We start from the raw sequence: 18,711 nt of genomic DNA on the forward strand, positions 1-18,711 counted from the left end.
CAAACATCTGAAAATATATTTTAATAGTTTACTTGTGCAGTGACGTCCCAGCCTTCTTCCAAACAGACCAAAACGGAGGAACCATTCTCAAGTATTTCTGATACAACCACAGCCAGCTGCATTATCCTGTGAAGCTAAGAGATAGGAAAGGAGGCCACAATTAGACCAAACACTTTCTGAGCACCAAGAACAGACGGGCTTGCTGTCAACCTTAGATAATCAAGTTAGGGATAAAGCATTTGGAAAGAAGAACCACATAAGTTATAAATACTTAAAAGTTCTTTGTCAAAATCAAAATTAAACAATGACACATTTTAAAACAATGTGTTCAAGTGATACGTAATGAAATAAATTGACCTTACATGATTCCCCGAAAAGCAGAAGAGCTATAATTCCAGAGTGGAAAAGACAGAGATTCTAAGTGGCTCTCCCAACATAGTAATTGGACTTAAATTTGTTTTCCTATGATGTAATAAGTTCTGTTTCAGATACTCTTAATTTTTCTGGGAATTAGTGGGCACGGTTGCACAACTCTGTGAATATACTAAAAAGCACTGAATTGTATACTTTAAAAGGATGAATTTTATGATAAATGAGTTATTTCTTTTAAAAAGGCACTCTTATTTGTCTGTACTGTGTACTAAATGGGAAGAAAACTTGTATTTGTGCTCAGCTTTTTAAGCCAAGCCAACTGACTCAGTCTCTAATGAACAATTAAGGTGTGAGCAGAGCATACAGATTCCAAAACCAAATGTGTAACATTCTAATTAAAAAAAATATTTTTAGCATCACTTGACATCACTTGTAGAATGTATCCAACTCTGAACTAAAACAAAACACCCCCTCATTTTAAACAGAGGTAGGCTATTTTAAACACAGGAAGAAGGCACACGTCCTCTCTAGCAATAGGAAGCTCCTCCTCACCATTCTTGAAACACAGCTATTACCAGGCCTGAATTCTCCTGGGCTTAGCATTTGCTCTGAGTTACCTTTTAAAATGCCAACATCCCAAATGGGGCAATGTTTTCCATTGTTTTAGTCATTAACTTCTGGTATGGATTCACTTTGGAGTAAGGAGCAGAACACAGAATGTACCAGAAACAGAGATACATAGGCTGGGTGCTGGAAGCAGTTTGGGGCTTAGGCTTACAGTTTAGGGACAGACAGGAGTACCGATCAGCTCCTTCCATGGGTACTCCAAGTATCTTGAATGGCCTTAATAGTAACTAACATACCTTCATATCGATTTATAGCTAATTGTATATGTGGCTGTTTTTCTATAGTTTAAGTACCTTGAGAATAGTCATTGCCCTGGGTATTCACATCATTTCCTGGCTTTTTTTGGTCTTTTAGTCTGATGTATTGTGGGAAATAACCCTTTTCCTCCTCAAGGGAGGCAGCAGGCTTGGAGGTAGGTGGGCCAGGGGATAGAGGGGCTGGGAACCCCTCCAGGAAGAAGGAATAATGGTCATGGCATTAGGGGCCCAAAGACAAGGCTGAAGGCTCTAACGCAGGGATGCTCTTGGCCAAATGTCTGCATCAGTGTCTAACACATACATGTCATAAACACCTTTCTTTCTGTGGTTTGCAAGAAATGTGGGTTAGGTGTACTGGTATACCTCTCTCTCTTTAATTTTACATAAGAGTTCAATTAAAAACATCCCAAGTTTGACTTAGCCGAAGGAAAGATGTGGTTTTTCCTAAAGCTTAGGTAGGCCTCGGGGCATCCAATGTACCTTTGGTGGCTGGTTTGGGGGTGAATCTAGAATCTAGAGGCATGGAACAGGGAGAGACAAATGGAAGGTGAAAAAGTAAGAAGGAAAGGCTCTTAGAGCCATCTAGAAATTACACTAGTCCTGGATCCTCACTCTGCTGACAACAGAACAGGAGCCCTATAAAATATATGTTGATTAAATTTATTGTGTATCAAGAGTTTCCATCTAAAAATAATGATTTCCTCCTTAACCCATCCTAGGGAGACCAAATTTTCAGTTAGAGAGTGATAAAAACCCAGGGACGAACAATTCTACCTGCTCATCTCCTATATCATATAGTTTCCTGGAGCTGAAAGGCCTTTATAGAGGGCACTCAATCAAGGGGAGGATGTCAGGTAGTGGGGCAACACAATATTTTTTTCTCAACTGTGAATTCTGTGTATCTGCCTGGGCCTCTCTTTCCTTGAGTTATAAGGCAAGCTGCTCCAGATTTTACCTGTGGGAACCACTCAGAGTCTCCCAGTGCTTTCAGGAAGGTCACTTCTGAGTCAGTAGGGATGGTGCTTGGGACACAAGCCCTCATCAGCTTTTTAAAACTGGCTTTCACTTGTCGGATGTCATGAAATTCAACAGGAACAAACTCACAATTTAAAGCAAATTCTAACTTGAAGTTCTGTGGATGAAGATGCAGAGAATTAGGCAGATGAAGTGCTATGGGTAAAAGATCAATGTTTTCAACAGGGCAACGCTTAATGATATATACTTAGTTGAGGCCAAGTAGCTACAGAGGCTGCAATGGGTCCAGAAAGTCAATCTTACATGGCTAATGTGTGAGTATGCCTGGAAAGAACCATTCAGTAAGTTCTAGTGGTGTGACTTGGCTTGAAGAGACTACTGTAGGTTGGAACCTGATGGAGCATATAACACCAAATATAAGCCAATGATAAGGCCACGAACCTGAAGTCTAAAGAGGAATCAACGACACATGGACAGCATGGTTAATCCAAAACTGTACACTCAGTCTTCCTAAGATGCACATTGTAATGAAAAGGTAATATACTGTTGAGATTCCAGAATCTACAAATTAAAGTTAGTAGACATACACGTTTGTTTCTTATTAAGCAAGTAAAACACAGTCATTATAAAAATGAAAAAAAAAGTAGAGCTAAACATTGAGAAGGAAATAAAAGTTACTGTCTCATCTCCCTAAGACTACAACACTGTAGTTACTATGTTAAAGTCAATGATAATTAAAAAAAATACCACAAAACATGAAAGGCTTTGTTGATTTCCAGCTTTGGGACAATATTTTTTCACTCAATACAACACATGTATCAATCTATATTTATTTGAGTACTTTTATCATTTATATCTTTAATCCATATGGAATTTATTCTATGTGAGGTTGCATTTGTAACTAAAGAAAGCTAAACTGATGGCTCATTGGTATATTTTATTTTGATTATCTAGTTGCCTAGTTCTGAAGAAGATTTAGAAGTTCTCTAACTTCTCATGCCAGAGAATGAATTAATTTTCTCATATTCTTTCTACTTTCTCCACATTCTGTCCAAATTACTCTCCTGGATAATCTGCTTTTCTAAGAGTAAAACTGCTTTCTGGAGATTAGTTGTACAACAATATGAATGTGCTTAACACTACTGAGCTGTACATGTTAAGATGGTAAATTTTATGTTGTTTGTATTTTACCACAATCAAAACAACTGCCAAGGACTTACACATACGGTCTGTTTAATGTTTCATATTGGTTTGTTCAGAGTATTTTTTAAAAGGCTTATTAAAGTTTTAAAATAAAAAGCAAAAATCCACAAGTTTTTTTTCCTTAAATAGCATTTCCAATATGTATTAAGAAAAAAAATGTCTCTTTATCTTAGTAATTCCACTTTTAGGAAGCGACCCTAAAGAAATAACCTAAAATGTAAAAAAAAAAACCCTAGTGAATTGTATCGCAATAAAAAAATAATAAAAAATTATATGCTTGAAAATGTGACTGCAATTTTACATACAGAAGACAAGGAAAGTAACCGAAATATCCAACAATATGGAATGCTATGCAGTCATTAAAATAATTATGAAGACTATTATACAACAGGCAAACATGTTATGGCTTGAGATAAAGAACTCAGCAGTATACATGAGACCTTTTCTATAGGTTTTTTTTGTTTTTAACTTACAGTAGATAAAAGATGGTTTACTTTTCAGGAAAACTAGGTTCCTTTCCATTTCCTAACTGCTGAGCTAAGTATGCCTATCTTATAAACCAGGAGTCATCAACCATAGTGTTGAGACACACTGTGAGGTTATAAGGAATTTGTTACTAAGTATAAGGTATTAAAGTATGTGAATTTAAAAAGGTAAATAAGGCCAATTCAAGATTATTTAGAATAAGTTCCCTTCACTTATTTGCTTTCCTATATGTTTCCTTTGTTGGAAGAAAAAGGTGTGGAGTTGCAACTAGATGGCACTGTGCTAGTTAGAATGTGGCACACATCAGACAGATATGGACCCATACTCTCCAACCCCAACTGAATTAAGAAAAAGCAAAACTGGAAGGGAGTATACAAAAATCCTAATGACTACTGTGCTGGGATGGTGGAATTATGTTTTTTAAATATAATGCTTTACTGAAAAGAGAGAGAGAGAGAGAAAGAAAAAGAAAGAAAGAAAGCAAGAAAGAAAGCAAGAAAGAAAGGAGGGAGGGAGGGAAGGGAGCAGGGAGGGAAGGTGGGATGGTCTCAGGTGGTCAGTGCTCCTTATTCACATGTGCATGATCACACAGCTAACCTGAGGACTGCCGTGCAAAGGGAATGGCAGAGTTGAGCACTCAGCAGACAAACCTTGGGTAAGTGGTATGCCGACGTGTAGAAAGTGTCTGCTCTGAAAAAGACACTGGTGCAAGGAGGCTGTGCAGGCAACCCTGGATTACTGTTGAAAAATATTCCAACCATTTTCTGGATATAATATTATCTGCTGTATCACAAGACGTGTGCACATTTAAAAATTGAGCATTACCTGGCAGTTTCATGCTCTCTACCCTAGAGGTTGGTGACTAAGTGACTGCAGTAGTCCAGGTGGTGGGAGAAGAGCTAACAAAGGCAGCTTGCCTCTGAAGAGGTGACTCAGTCACTGGCATCTCGAGGACCAAGCATGTGGGAGCCTGCTCACAGCCTCTGTTCCATAGTTTAACTGAAAGTCTGTCTAGATAGTCCAGGGCTGATGGGAGCAGTGGACTAAACTTTGAGAGGACTTCTGAATTAACAAATGATTTTATTTCCCATACACGTGTCAGTAGTAATGAAGTTTATTTTGTAATGTGTGAACTGCAAAAACATTAAACCTGAGGAATTACTGTTGTTTTTGGAGGTAGAGACTATTTTTATAATTTATGGGACCTCAGCATAGTGTTCTTTAGCATAATAATTGAAAAGTTAGAATAAAGTTGGTTAGCATCTTATATTTTGAATTTTCTGACATGTCTTAAGACAAGTGTCTCTGTATATACAGTTTTGTGAAGTTTTAAGAAATGTAACTTAGAAAACATAGCCTTGGGCTTCCCTTGCCTCCATGCACAGTGCCATAGTCCTCTTCTTTCCCCTCTTCTACTTTGCTGTAACTTTCTTTATCAATAGGCTTACAACAACAAAAACAGCCGTTGTGCCATGGACAGAGATTCCTATGGAAATTGAACTTAGATAGTGGAAAATCACAGCCTGAATAGCCTTATTTCTTATTTCCAATATTCCTGATGTTTATGAATTTTTTACATGATCATGAGTAAGTACTTATTTTCATGGCTAATAAATATGCATATGTATATGTATCTGTACATATATATAAATATATGGTAGATATACATACATACATATGTATGAGCTAAAAATTTCTTTGAAATTATTATTAACTCCAGGTTAAGAAGCCATGCTGCAAAAAAAAAATTTCTAGGAAAGCTGTTTTATGAGGTAAATTTTATAAACTGCCTTCATGTATCCATAAAGTTTCTAAGTCAGAAAAAGAAATCTTACCCTTAGTTGGGATTTTTCGCCAAATATATAAAGGGCTGCTTGGCGTTTCAAGAGCTGGTTTTGCAGGTAGGCGCTGTTACTAAAGGAGGCAGAGTGATCCTTGCCGGCCAGCCGGGCGCCAACATCAATGAAGGATGTTGGAGAGCTGATCAGGCGAGTGCTAGAGCGAAGACTTGCCCATACACCTTCACAAAGCCAAAATAATTGAGTGAGATAATCTGATGTGGGAATGCCACCAAATAGGGAAAAAGATGCATGCTCTGTAGGTACAGTTTTAAAGGTAAGAGTAAGTTAATTAATCTAAATAATAATGGATCATATTAGTTATCTGTCATTTACTTTTGTAACACCTAAGTATTATTTAACATAGCATTTCAAAATCACACAATCTTAGAATTGAAGTCTAAGAAGTCACCCTAGTCAATCCTATTTTTATATTTTAATGTAAAGTCAATATTTATAAGTAAATACTAAGATCACGAATGGAAAGAGTGTGCTGACACTGGGAAACGAAAAGCCTGGACAGGAGGCGATACTGAAGCCTAGGGAGGAGAACGTGGAGTAACTCAGTTTCTCAGAGCTTCATGAAAGAAGTAAGGCACATTCTTCTGCTTTAGTCAGTCAATTCAACAAGAATCTAGACTAAGAAATAAATTAGAACGTTACTAAACCTACTAAAATCTGAGGCTAGATTCAGAATTAATATTTGTGTATCATGCCAAAATGATGTAATTTTAAACTAGTAAAGATTATATTATAGTCTTTTTCTTCCAGTATCCATGAAAAATAGTGAGAAGCTGTAAATTTGGTAATATGCATTTCACAGAATTTTAGGAGGCTTTATTTAAAATTTACAGTCAGAAGCAGATGTCCTCTAAAGGAAAGGCCAAGCTAAGCTGCTAGAAAAATCTCATGTTATAAGTTGCCCTTAATTATATTAATTAGGAAAATCAAGGACTTCTATATGCGAACGAGACTATTAAATATTAAATATCCAAACACAAAGGCATATACTAAGTCTCAAATGTGACTAGTACAGAGCACCTTCAAAACAGCAGAGCCCCTTACGAGCGCCCGTGGACTGTGGTGCTCCTTCAGTGATGTGGTCACAGGGGTGCAGGACACTGTCACTGTTTCCCTGAAGTGGGTTTTCTTCTCTTGATTTGGAAAGGCTCTTTGAGAAGCTTTAATCTTTGCTAAATCTTAAATCAAGCCATGTTTCGAGGTGACTAAAAGTCACTATGATAATGTCACATCCACTTCTCTTTTTTATGAGCACTTCTAGGCTCAGGAGACCAGTTTCCAAAAAAAGGTTTTGTAGGTGATTTCTGCTTAACATGGATGAATCTTTCTATATAACCTATGAGCCTGTCTTAGATATTATGGCAAATTTTTGTAAATGGAATCACAGAGGAAATTCAGAATGTGGATGGGAATAAAGGATATAATTTGACAAACAAATGTGAAAAAAGTCACTTGTAACACATATGCTTTTATACAAAGACGGTTAAAAGGAGTGACACATCAGGACGGAGAATACAGTACCTTGATTATGGACTCTTGCCTTAGTTGAAGATTTGGGATTTGACTGAGTAAAACATTTATCTCTGTACCCATGCACTGGTAGGTAAGATTAAAGACAGAAGGAGGAATGAAATGCATATAGCAGCAAACATCAGAGCAAAAGAGAAGCATAGGTTATTTAATTTTTAAAATTAAGTTAACATAGGAGAAAAATGTAAATATAATAAAAGTAGAAGATCTGATTAACAAATAAAAAGCTGCAGTCACACAAAAAAGATGAACTGAGCGCCTGTTAAATGAAACTTCAGCACCTGTTTATAAATATTATAAGCACAATGAAATGGACAGCACAGCAGAGAGGGCCACTAAAAAATTATACCAAATGGAATAAGCTTTTGCAGATTGTCATTTGGTGAGAAACAAATTTATATAATAAAATTAAGGAATTTTGGGAGGGGGAGGTAAATGTTAGGAAAGCATTGGCCCTAGTCCTTAAGGAGGCTGATTGACTGGCAAACGCTATGTGTTGTACAACACGTTTGCTCCTTGAGCAAGGTCATCACATCAGGAACAAAGCTCTAGCAACCATTTGGAATAACTAAGGGCATGTTTTGCAGTAGAGCATTAAGCATTGCCACGCTATCTTCTTTTTTCTTTTTTCATTTGGAAATTACACTTATTTTCTATAAACAGACAGTTATGAGCAGCAAAAATTCATGATCCTGTGACAATACCCAATGCCACTAAAGGACAGCTTGTGATGATCAAAGTAATGACTTCTCCTAAAATCCCTACTTGCACCAAAATGATAGGCAATATTAGAGATAATACTTTTGTAATTTGAGTAATATCTTTTTTCCAACAGAAAGTGTTTCGTGACTATGGCAAACTTTATCTGGTAATAACAAAAACGGTGAGCAGTAAGTTACAGTTACATTATTTCCTGAACAAAAGGACTATTCAAGCCAGTTAAGAAAAATGACTCTGTATTTATTCAGGATTGAAAACCTTAACAGCAGTATGATTAAGCTATAGATTGCAAAACTGCATAAAATATGACAATTTCATAAAAGAAAAATCACTAGAAATGATTTTTCATTTGTCTCACTCCTTCGGAAGCAGGAAATGCAGGGCGCTGATGGCTTAGTGGCCAAGGGAAGTGAGGAAGCTAAGGGCTGCAGAGGCGCTGGCTGACTGCACAGAGTGCCACTGCAGGACAGAACACAGACCTGGGGCGGCAGGGCAAAGGCCCAGGCCTCCTGTGTGCTAGCCGACTGCTCTCCTTTCTGCCAAGGTTTTGAGCTTTCCTGTTGGAATATGGGACACTAAACACTTACAGCGCAGCTTGAGTGGTTGGTTCCTGATTCCGAGATACAGTTCCCCAAACACATCACACTTTATTATGCTAGTCACTCTGCCTGGAATGATTTCTCCCACTTCTTTACCTGACAAACTCCTTATCCCCTAAAATCCAGGAACAATGTGAACTCCTCTGAAAAGCATTCCTGACTGTCCTCAGAGTTGTAGATAGCTCTATTTGAACTCTGATCACATGGTATTGTGATTATTTGCACATTTTATTCTTCTAGATTGTGTGCTCTAAAGGGCAGAGACCTAATCGTATTTATTCTTATATCCATGCTGAGAGCCTGATACACAGGTACTGAAAACAACCGTCGATTATTTTCTTTTGGAAAATTGACACACCGTGAACTGTTGTGGTCCTCTAATTATATCTTCAACTCAATTATTTGCCATGAAAGAATGAAAAGAGGGCATTAAATAAAAAAAACATTAAATTTGTTGTTAGTGCCATTGAGTAGATTCCAACTCCCAGCAACCCTGTGGACAGCAGAGTGGAGCCCTGCCTGGATCTTTTGCGCCATCCTCGCACCTTCCAGCACTGTATCAGACAATGCTCCACTGCTATTCATAGAGTTTTCATGGCCAGTTTAGCTTTGCTTCCAGACTAAGACAAACTAAAAAGGAGGAATTCTCCAAATAGAGGCTCATTAATGAAAAACTGCCAAGTGTTTATCACATAGCAGAAAATCAGCAATGAGAAAATGATCTGTACTGATATGGGGCCAGCAGAGGGCTTTCAGAATTGGTCACCCCATCTGGCAGTCATGTAAACCAAAACCACTATTGCATTGGTGTGAGGTCTACTTAGCTTCCTGAGTGATTCCTAGGTGTCAAATATTCGTCGTGAGCATGTAACACTGGCCTGGAATTGTGTTTTTCCAAACTGCAGAGTCCCCCTTAGTGGTTTGTGAAATCACTTTAGTAGGTCAAATCAGTATTTTTGAAAAAGTGAAACAGATTAGAATTGAATGTACTATGTGCACTGCATGAGGTATAGATGAATATTGTTTCATGAAACTTTTGTTTTAGTATATATACTTTGCATTATGACTTATTCCTACCTGAACTGTGATAGAAAATGAATACGTATCTACACATATAGATATAAAATGTATTTCTTACTCTGAGTCATAATCAAAAAAGTTTGAAAGTTATTGGCCTAGACTTAGAACATATGGCATCTACCTTCTTGGCGTAGGCCAGTGAACAGCAATTGGGTTTAAGGCAATTTAAATGTAAAGGTAGACTTTCCTCCCATTTCAGCAGAGTATTAGGCAACAAAAGTGATAATAACTATAACAATAATAATGGAATTAACATTTATTGAGCTCCTATTATCAGCCAGTTACTGTTAAGTGCCTTACATATATTATTTCATTGATTCCTTGTAACTACTCTAAAGCTAGATACATACTATTTATTATCTCTATTTTACTGATGAGGACATGGAGAATTAAGAAGTTTCCTAAATTGCTTATTAGCACACACTAAGAAGTAAGGCTGTGGTTTGAATTTGACTATAACTGAACCAAACTCTAGTGTCTTGTCACCTAGGCAATCGTACGACCCCGGATCTGTCCGGAAGGATCTGGCTAAGGGGGCGGTTTCAGTGAAGAAGTGATGCAGCTCATCCCACCCTTGGGAATGCACTGTTGTTTAGAGCAGGAATGTTTCCGAAGCACTGGTGGTGTTCCCTCCACTCTGTTCTGACAAAGGAGAGAAAGGAAAGAATGCTTGGACTGGATATGGGGATGGGGTACCGCATTTATCAACGTGCCCTGATGCCTAGCACAGTGCATGAGATACAAGCTATACTCAGTGAATGCTGCACTGAAATGGACTGAACTAATCCTAGTCCCAGTTCTGTTATTTGCTAAGTGACCTTGGCCAATTCACTTCATCTCTCAGAGCCTCTTATAATACCTACTCTGGAGGTTATTTCACGGATAAAATAACACATGTAGAGAAACTTAAAGGGCCATAGAAATGTAAACGAGGAAAAGTTAAAAGCTGCCTCCATGTGGCTACTTCTCAAATATACCAGCTTTTATATTTTTGTATTTAAGAGGGAGTACCAATTTTCTCATGGCATTTTTCTACTCAGCAAAATAATTTATCCAAGTTGTAAGTATATGTGTTTTCCCCATGGGGCTCAAAAGCTATTTTAATTTTAAATGAAAAACAATGTGATCTATTCACATCTTCATTTTTTTCTTAACTGGTTCGTGTGTAAAACAGGTTGCTTCCCCTATCGTGGGAAGTCATCAACATGCTTGCTGAATGCAAAGTGAACACCCTGACTGAAAAAACGGTTAAGGAGAAGGTGCAGGTCAGTCTAGACTCTGGTTCATCAGAGGGGGAAAGGCACACAGTGGAAATAACATCAGAAGGAAACAGGAAATAAGATTCTTTGACAAAGAAAGGAATAAAAAACAGTGAAAATACACAGAAGAGCAAAAAAGGAGAAGGCTAAGAGGAAGATTTAGAGCTAGGAGGCTCTTCCCTACAGGATCAATGAGGAGCCTCTGCGGAAGCGGTACCTAGCGCTCGGCAAGAATGAAGAGACTGTACTTGAGGGCAGGAACAAGGAAACGAACTACCTGCAGGGCACGCGAGTGTCTACACCTAGTCTTGCCCTGGCCAATTTGAGTGTGTGTCTGCCTGCCATGTTCATGTTAATAGGGAATCTTCTGAGACTTCCCAAACTTGCTTGCTCCAGTCCATTCCTGCTACTCTATATGAGACGAAATGACACTATCAGAAAAGACAATGGAAGAAGCTCTAGGGATCACAGAAGCAGCTGAAGGTGCCAGGAAATAGAAGTATCTCATCTTCCAATTAATGACTGAGATCTTGGAAGATTTGGCTTTAGGAGTGAAGAATTAAGAGATAGAGCAAAAAGAATGAGATTTGCATTTCGGGATCTTAGCTTAAAACACCAGAATGATGGGCATCTGGTTAGGGGCAAAAAAACTCATAAGGAAACATACTAAGTTCACAGTAATTTTCAGAAGAAAATATTTGGGAAGGGTGTCAGAAATAATAATTACGGCCTCATTGTGCATATAATGGGTCAGAAACAAATTAAATAGAAGATTTTAACCTTAAGAGGTAAATATAGCTTTCCAGGTATCTTTGAGAAGAGTAAAGAATGGACTCATAATTAGAATGTAACCATTAGTGGGGATCCCCTTGTCTAAAAAAAGCCATGAGTCTGAGGCCAATATAAAAAAACAGAAGATAATGCAGTCGAAATAGATCGGTGAATATCCATGAGCCTTAGGTACCTACATAGAAGGAGAGACAATTTTGCAGCTAAAATTTATATTATAGGTCACCTGGCCAAATGGAAGACTAGGTCACATGTTCTTGATGAAGTTTTCAAGGCAAAACACAAGAGCAGGGTGTGGGGTGGGAGGGCTTCAACTAACCAGACCTGTGCTGGAAGCTGCATTCTACCAAAAGCTGAATGGAAAAGCTGTGCCTTGCCAACAATATAAACTTTCAGACGGTAAATGAAGCAATAAGAGGAACTACAACCTTGGACCAAATCTGACAGAAGGAATACCAGGAACCTTAGGAGAAAGCCACTGCATTATCTTTTAGTTCATATTCACCAAGAAAGAAATGATGAGAAGAATGAGGTTTGTATCCTAAACTTTAAAACAATAGTATTTTTAAAAGTCCAAAAAAAGTCATATATGAATGTTATGGGTGATCTGTGTTCCCCACCCCCTAAATTTATATGTTGTGGTGCTAACACCCAATTAGGATGGATACTCAGAATATGACCTTATTTGGAAACAGAATTGTTGCAGATGTAATTAGTTGTTAAGATGAGGTCATACTGGAGTGAGGTGGGCTCCTAATTCAGTATGATTTCTGTCCTTATAAAACAGGGAAATTTGGAGACAGATACACAGGGAGAATGTCATGTGAAGATGAAGGCAGAGATCTGGGTGATGCTTCCACAAGCTAACGAATGCCAAAGATTGCCAGCAAACCTCCAGAAGCCAGTGGAAAGGTATGAAAAGATTCTTCCTCACAGCCCTCAGAAGGAACCAACTCTGACAATATCTTGATTTCAGACTTCTAGCCTCCAGAACTTTGAGACAATAGTTGTTTAGGCCACACAGTGTGTGGCTCTTTGTTACAGTAGCTCTAAAAAACTAATACAATGACTTTAAGGCCTAATTAGGAAGATGACTGAGGAAGGTTGAAAGCTTTCAGGAAATCCTGCAATTGCAGAAAGTTCTAATGAGGTGGGAAAAAAAGTATCCAAAGAACCAATATGACTGCCAGGAGATGTGCATAGTCATCTTGGTTTTCAAAAGGGAAAAAAGAGTATTTTGTAAAATAAAGCCTTCATGTTGATTCTAAACCAAATTCTAAAACAGGTTATTAATGGACTATTTATGATTACTTACGAAAAAGGACTAATTCCTATGATGAGTCATGCTAAACTAACCATAAAATCTTCTGTGATACAATTAACAGTTTGAAAGATCGGCAAATATTAGATTAAAGAGATTCAGAGAGATTTAGAAATATGGGCCAGGTGAGTTTTAGTAGGAGGACTAATAACCAGTATAGATTAACAGATAAGTCTCTTTCTTCAGAGAGGCTTCTATATTATTTTGCTGAAGGCTTTTGTCCTTAGCTGTGGTTTGTTCAACATTCTTTTAAACAACAAATCACATGAGAACAGTGATGAAATCTGTGGATGACAAGAGGCTTGGGAAAACAGCTAATACACTGGTGGACACAATCAAGATCCAAAGGTCTAAAAAAATAATCCATACCAAAAAAGATGAAATTTTGTAGGTATAGTATAGTATATTTAGGTCCAAAAACTAACCCTCAAGGCTGTTAAGAACAATAGCACCCGTGAAGCAGACAAAGCGATTTCAAATGATATTAATCTCAACAGGGTCAACGGAGTGATGGGGCTGTCCTCATATCTAAGGTAATCTCAGGCTGCATGAGTTCAGTTCTGTGGCGAATACACAGAATGACAAAGATGGTGAGTGGACTGCAACTATTTGAATTGGGAATATTTAGAGTTAATGAAAGTTCTCAGAGAGAAAAGATGAGAATGGTTTTTAAATCTGAAGGGCTGTAGTGAGGGAGATTAGATTTAGAATTTTCTCACTTTAGAGGGCAGAGCTAGGGTCAATATGTAAAAGTTACATGGTGGTAGATTTTTAGATCAATATGAGAAAGAATTTTCTAACAAATAAAGTTGCTTACAAACAAAAGGGACTACTTTTGGGAAGAAATGAGTTTCCCACCACGGACGGTGTTCAAGTAGAACCAAGATCACTCACTTGGTATGTTTTCAAGGGGATTCAGCGTTGCATGCAGGTGAGAGGAAGATTCTAAGATTCTATGACTCTATTGTGAAGCAGTGGGACTTTACAATCCAGATACCTGGTCTGGAATTTCCTTTGCAAAGTAAAAAAACCCAACACAAACCTCCAGAGACAAAAGTAGGCCACTCTTTGGACCTAAAAGAGCCATATTCAGCCTTTCTCTATTTCCTCACACCAGCAGCTACAGTCCAGAGGAAAGAGTAACCTGGATATCATTCTCTCTTATTCCCCAAACCAGCATTTCAGAGAACAGGAGTAAACATAACCGGTATTGGAGGTACAGCCCTTGGGTCTGGGATCACTTCTCTAGCTGTTTATGCTTCTGTGATCAGCCCTTCTACCCCGGAAACCTGAAGCATCATGGAGTGCTCCCAGGGCTGATTCACCATTTAGACATGCTCCCCTCACCTCCCAATGCTTCCAAACCCACCAACAGATAAGATTTCAGCAATTATTATACCTCTTGTCCCACAAGGCTTAACTCATCTGTCACCATGCTAGTAACAAATCTGATCATTCCTTCAGAAAAGGGTAATTAAGAACAATTTGAACCATAATCAGTTGATTTAAAGTATCACTATCTAGAAAAAAGTTTTCTGCTTTTAAGGTTGTATCAGTGCTCAGTCATAAAATCAATCTTACTAACCTCCTCGAGCAAAGCTATTGGATGGGTTTACATCCAAATGTCCTGGCACTACCTGCTTAAGCACAGTGGACATTCTTGAAGTCCTCCTTTCAGTCCCTAAAGTCAGCCAAAAAGAAGAACAAAAACCATGTCGTTCGGGTTAACATTACTCAAATGACAAAAAGTTATCTTCATGGGTAGCATGTCTAATTGCTGCCAAACATTGTACTTTTTAAGTACCCAAAGCTTCAACAGAGCTAACAAGGCACTGTTACTATTTCCTCAAAGATACACACATTTGCAAGATTACAGAGAGTTAGGTTTGGCAAGTGCAATCAGAGAATTTAATGATAAATGAAGCAAGGCATGCATGGTGTTACTTTACAAGAAAAGCCACTTTCTGCTTATGTTGAGCTAATTCAAATAGCTGATTAAGCCAGGGAGACCAGCTTCTCAAGTCACATGCTCCTGTGTCTAACACATTAGGGTTACCTCTACATGAACCCTTTGGGGTTCCATCACATGATAACTGAAACAAAATATTAGTACAAGTCTTAATGGCTTCATCCAAATCTAGTGAAAACAAACTGTACTGCAAATCATAAAAGGCTGCAGAAACTTTTGGAATTTCAAACTTAAAAAATGATGATTTTAATAAATATACTTTTAATAAACAGATGTTCAACTTATCCATTCAACTTTGTAACAGTATTTTAAAGTCTATGTAAAACAAATTCTAGGAAAAAAACCCCAGATGACCTTATGTTCCCCACCTCCTCCCCTATTACTCCTTTAAAAAAGAAATACTTGAATCTCGAAATTTGGTTACTAAGTTTACTAGAAACTAATAGAGGTACCCTGCCTTCTAAGTAAAAGGAACTAAAGTTATAGCCCCACAAGGTAAAACTTTGAGGGGTCATGTTGACAAAACAGTGCAAATAACTAAAGAGACAAACCCTAGGAATGAATCTGACCTTTCACAGCTGTCAAGAAGAAAAGCATTATCAAATCTTACCTGGAGACAGAGCAAGTGCTGGCCTGACAGTAAGGGTGTTATTGCCACTGAGTTTCTGATGGACAGAAACTGCATTCAGTAAGGCTTGCAAGTACTTTTCTTGTTCTATGCTACTGGAAGATTCTAAAGAGGAGGTAGGAGCTATAAAAGGAAAAGATATTGAATAAAACAAACTGCCTCTATATTAATAAAAGAGGTTTTTATATCTATACGTATTTTGTTTATTCTTTCTATATACAGTGTCCAAGTCACCACACCTAAATATGGGAACCAGTCCCAATTAAAGCTCCAAACTATCAAACAGCTAATCCTCCCATGATATTGGTTTCACCACACCTACTTCTTGATTGCCTCATCATCCTCCCAGAAAGAGCCCAGGTCTGGAAAACAGCAGAGGGCTATCTTTCCAAGCGCAGGTGTAGTTTCTCATTAGCCAAACAATTCAAAATGAAGATTCACAAAAGACATCATCTCCTTGATGATCTCCCCCAACCATCCCATCCATGCTACTGTTTGGGAGCAGAGGACAGAGTGGGTTCCCTTGGAATCCCAAAACAGGCAGAAGTGAGAACTTCCCAATACCAGTAGCTTTATTCCAATTCTGCCACATAGGCCTAACTGGGGACATGAACTTGTAGGGGTTTATTGTAGGAAGAGTGGAGGAAGATGGGCAGAAGACAGCAGCAGCTACTGCTAGATTCCCTGGTCCTTCTAAAAGATGGGCAAAAAGAGCCAGCCCTGATGGCCCAGCGGTCAAAGTTTGGCACCCTCTGCTTTGGCGGCCTGGGTTTGGTTCCTGGGTGTGGAACTACACCACTCGTCTGTCAGTAGCCATGTTGTGGTGGTGGCTCACACAGAAGAATAAGAAGAACACATGACTATACACAACTATGCACTGGGGCTTTGTCGGGGGAAAAGGAAGAAAAAAGGAGGAAGATTGTCAACAGATGTTAGCTTAGGGTGAATATTCCCCCTGCAAAATAAACAAATAAATAAAAAATAAAAGAGGGGCAAAAAGTATGCACAGATGGAAACAATTGTGAGAGCAATTTTGGGTTGGAGGGAGTCTCAGTGTGGTTTGTGTGGAGTAAAACAGTATCACTGAAATTGGCCCAGGCATTTTAAAGAGGCATCAGGAGGGACTCACTAGAAGGACAATAGATATTAACAAATTTTCTTACAATCTGAATAGGAAATAAAGAATTAGTAATATATTATTAGATTTTATCATCTTTAAGATGCCAATTATATTTTATAAACTTAAGATGTCATCAATTATAAGATGCACCATTATTTTATGTAATAAGAATAAAAAACTCTGCCACTTAAAATATGACATAATTCTTTCTGATCACATCAATTGTAAGATGCATCCTGATTTCAAAGCTATTAAAATGAGAAAAAATGTGTGAGCTCAAAAATATGAAATACAGTAAAATTATATTAGATTAAGAAAATGAAAAAACAGTGGAATAAAAAATTTTCAATTTTTCCAACCAACAGCTCAGTGATATGCTCACCCATGTTCCTGAGATGATTCACTCACTTTATGCAACTTACATCTGCTGTGTTCTATTATACCTACTATGTGGCTTGGAAAGATTCCTCAGGGCAGAAACAGTTAAAAGCCAAGTGCCTTCAATTACACCAATGTTGAGACTCTAAGCCAGGTGAATAATAATAATAATAATAGTAACAATAATAATAATAATAATATAGTGTTGTGTGTGTGCTTCCCTCAGTCAACTGAATGATCAAAAACACACTGGCCAACTTTTAACTTTCAGGAGGGAAATGGATGAGAATAAAGAAGAAATATTAAAAAGCACATGATTCTATCTGCTGAACCATAGAACTTGAGTTACCTCATTTCTAAAGAGATTGGATCTGATATCTTAGTGGTCCATTGTTTAATTTTATTGAGCATCTACTATAAGCTAGAAGTTATGAGGAAGGTCAGCAAAATATAGCTCTTGACTGACTTCAAGATCTCAGACATGGTGTTCAAAAATATCCTCAGAAAAAGAAACAGGAGCACTTACGATTTCTGTTTTCTGAAGTTTTTTGGCCACTGTCTAGCTTTCTAAAAACCTCTTTGCCTCTGAGCTCCTAAAGCAGCATTTTGGTCATTAGTTTGCTGACTTGTTTTTGTGTGTGCATGTGACTTGCAGGAACGAGAGAGGGTGTCTCATATCATGTGGGACAGAATCCCTACTTGCCTCTGAAGCTGCTAAATATATTTGGACGCTTCCCTGAAGAAAAGAAAAAGATTAGTATAATCTAGTTTCCATCTGTGGATACTCTGGTTTGTTGAAACGAAAATAGCCTAGAATCAAAGACTCATGTTAATTTCTATTAAAATCCAAAAATAGACAGACATGTTAAGTAAGATGTCAAATTCAAGGTGGAGTCCCATAGTGTCAGGTGTAGTTCCTGTTTAAGTTGTACATGTTGTATATAACACAGTGGAAAAGTCTACACGTGAGACACTTAATGAAAGGGCACAACTGGAATTCCCAGATTTTACTATCTTTATTTCTAGGAATACTCTGAAGTGAAAGGATCGTCATCATGCTGTAGAGAAATGCTTACCTGCCTGAGGGGAGTTCTGAGATTTGAAAAGACCGACTACTCCCTTCCCATGGAATCCTCCAGCTCGGAGGAGCAGGGTACTGCTTCTTGAGTTCTTCCAACACACAACAGGCAGGCGATTGTGTCGATAGCAGCGGGCTACTCTTGGTAAACTGCTGTCCTGTACAGCTTGAGGTACAACTAAAAGGCCAGGATAGCTTCAGGGACACGGAAGGGAGAAAGAACGATTTGGGTGGGTGAGGAGGGATGGGGAGAGGAGAAGGGAAGGGAAATGGGGAGAGAGAGAATACAAGAATATGAAAATCAAAATATGGTGATTTTCTAAGACTCAGAAACATATTGGTTGAAGGGTAAGACATATATTTCAAAACTTGGAATTTAGTTTCAACTCAGTTCTTCAGGGGTTCAGAAGAAAAGGCCTAGATGATGAAAACAGCTAACTCATCCACTAGTCTGCAGTTTT

The 18,711-nt window shown here is 38.1% G+C and overlaps 1 protein-coding gene across 8 annotated transcripts in view; it reads right to left on the bottom strand.

Annotated features, from left to right (window-relative positions):
• The window catches only part of SBF2 (SET binding factor 2), a 473,818-nt gene that overhangs the window by 30,410 nt on the left and 424,697 nt on the right, over positions 1-18,711 (bottom strand). For 3 of the 8 annotated variants that reach the window (XM_070626323.1, XM_070626328.1, XM_070626329.1), the window contains 7 exons: positions 18,249-18,445; positions 15,657-15,797; positions 14,663-14,758; positions 7,301-7,375; positions 5,756-5,940; positions 2,212-2,388; positions 33-134 (listed from right to left, as the gene is read on the bottom strand). In XM_070626323.1, the coding sequence (XP_070482424.1) occupies positions 33-134; positions 2,212-2,388; positions 5,756-5,940; positions 7,301-7,375; positions 14,663-14,758; positions 15,657-15,797; positions 18,249-18,445 (973 nt within the window). The remainder of the gene's footprint in view (positions 1-32; positions 135-2,211; positions 2,389-5,755; positions 5,941-7,300; positions 7,376-14,662; positions 14,759-15,656; positions 15,798-18,248; positions 18,446-18,711) is intronic. The other 5 variants (XM_070626327.1, XM_070626330.1, XM_070626326.1 and 2 more) reach the window with 2 other exon arrangements.

This window comes from Equus przewalskii, chromosome 6 (assembly GCF_037783145.1).
Source record: "Equus przewalskii isolate Varuska chromosome 6, EquPr2, whole genome shotgun sequence".
NCBI classification, from domain to species: domain Eukaryota; kingdom Metazoa; phylum Chordata; class Mammalia; order Perissodactyla; family Equidae; genus Equus; species Equus przewalskii.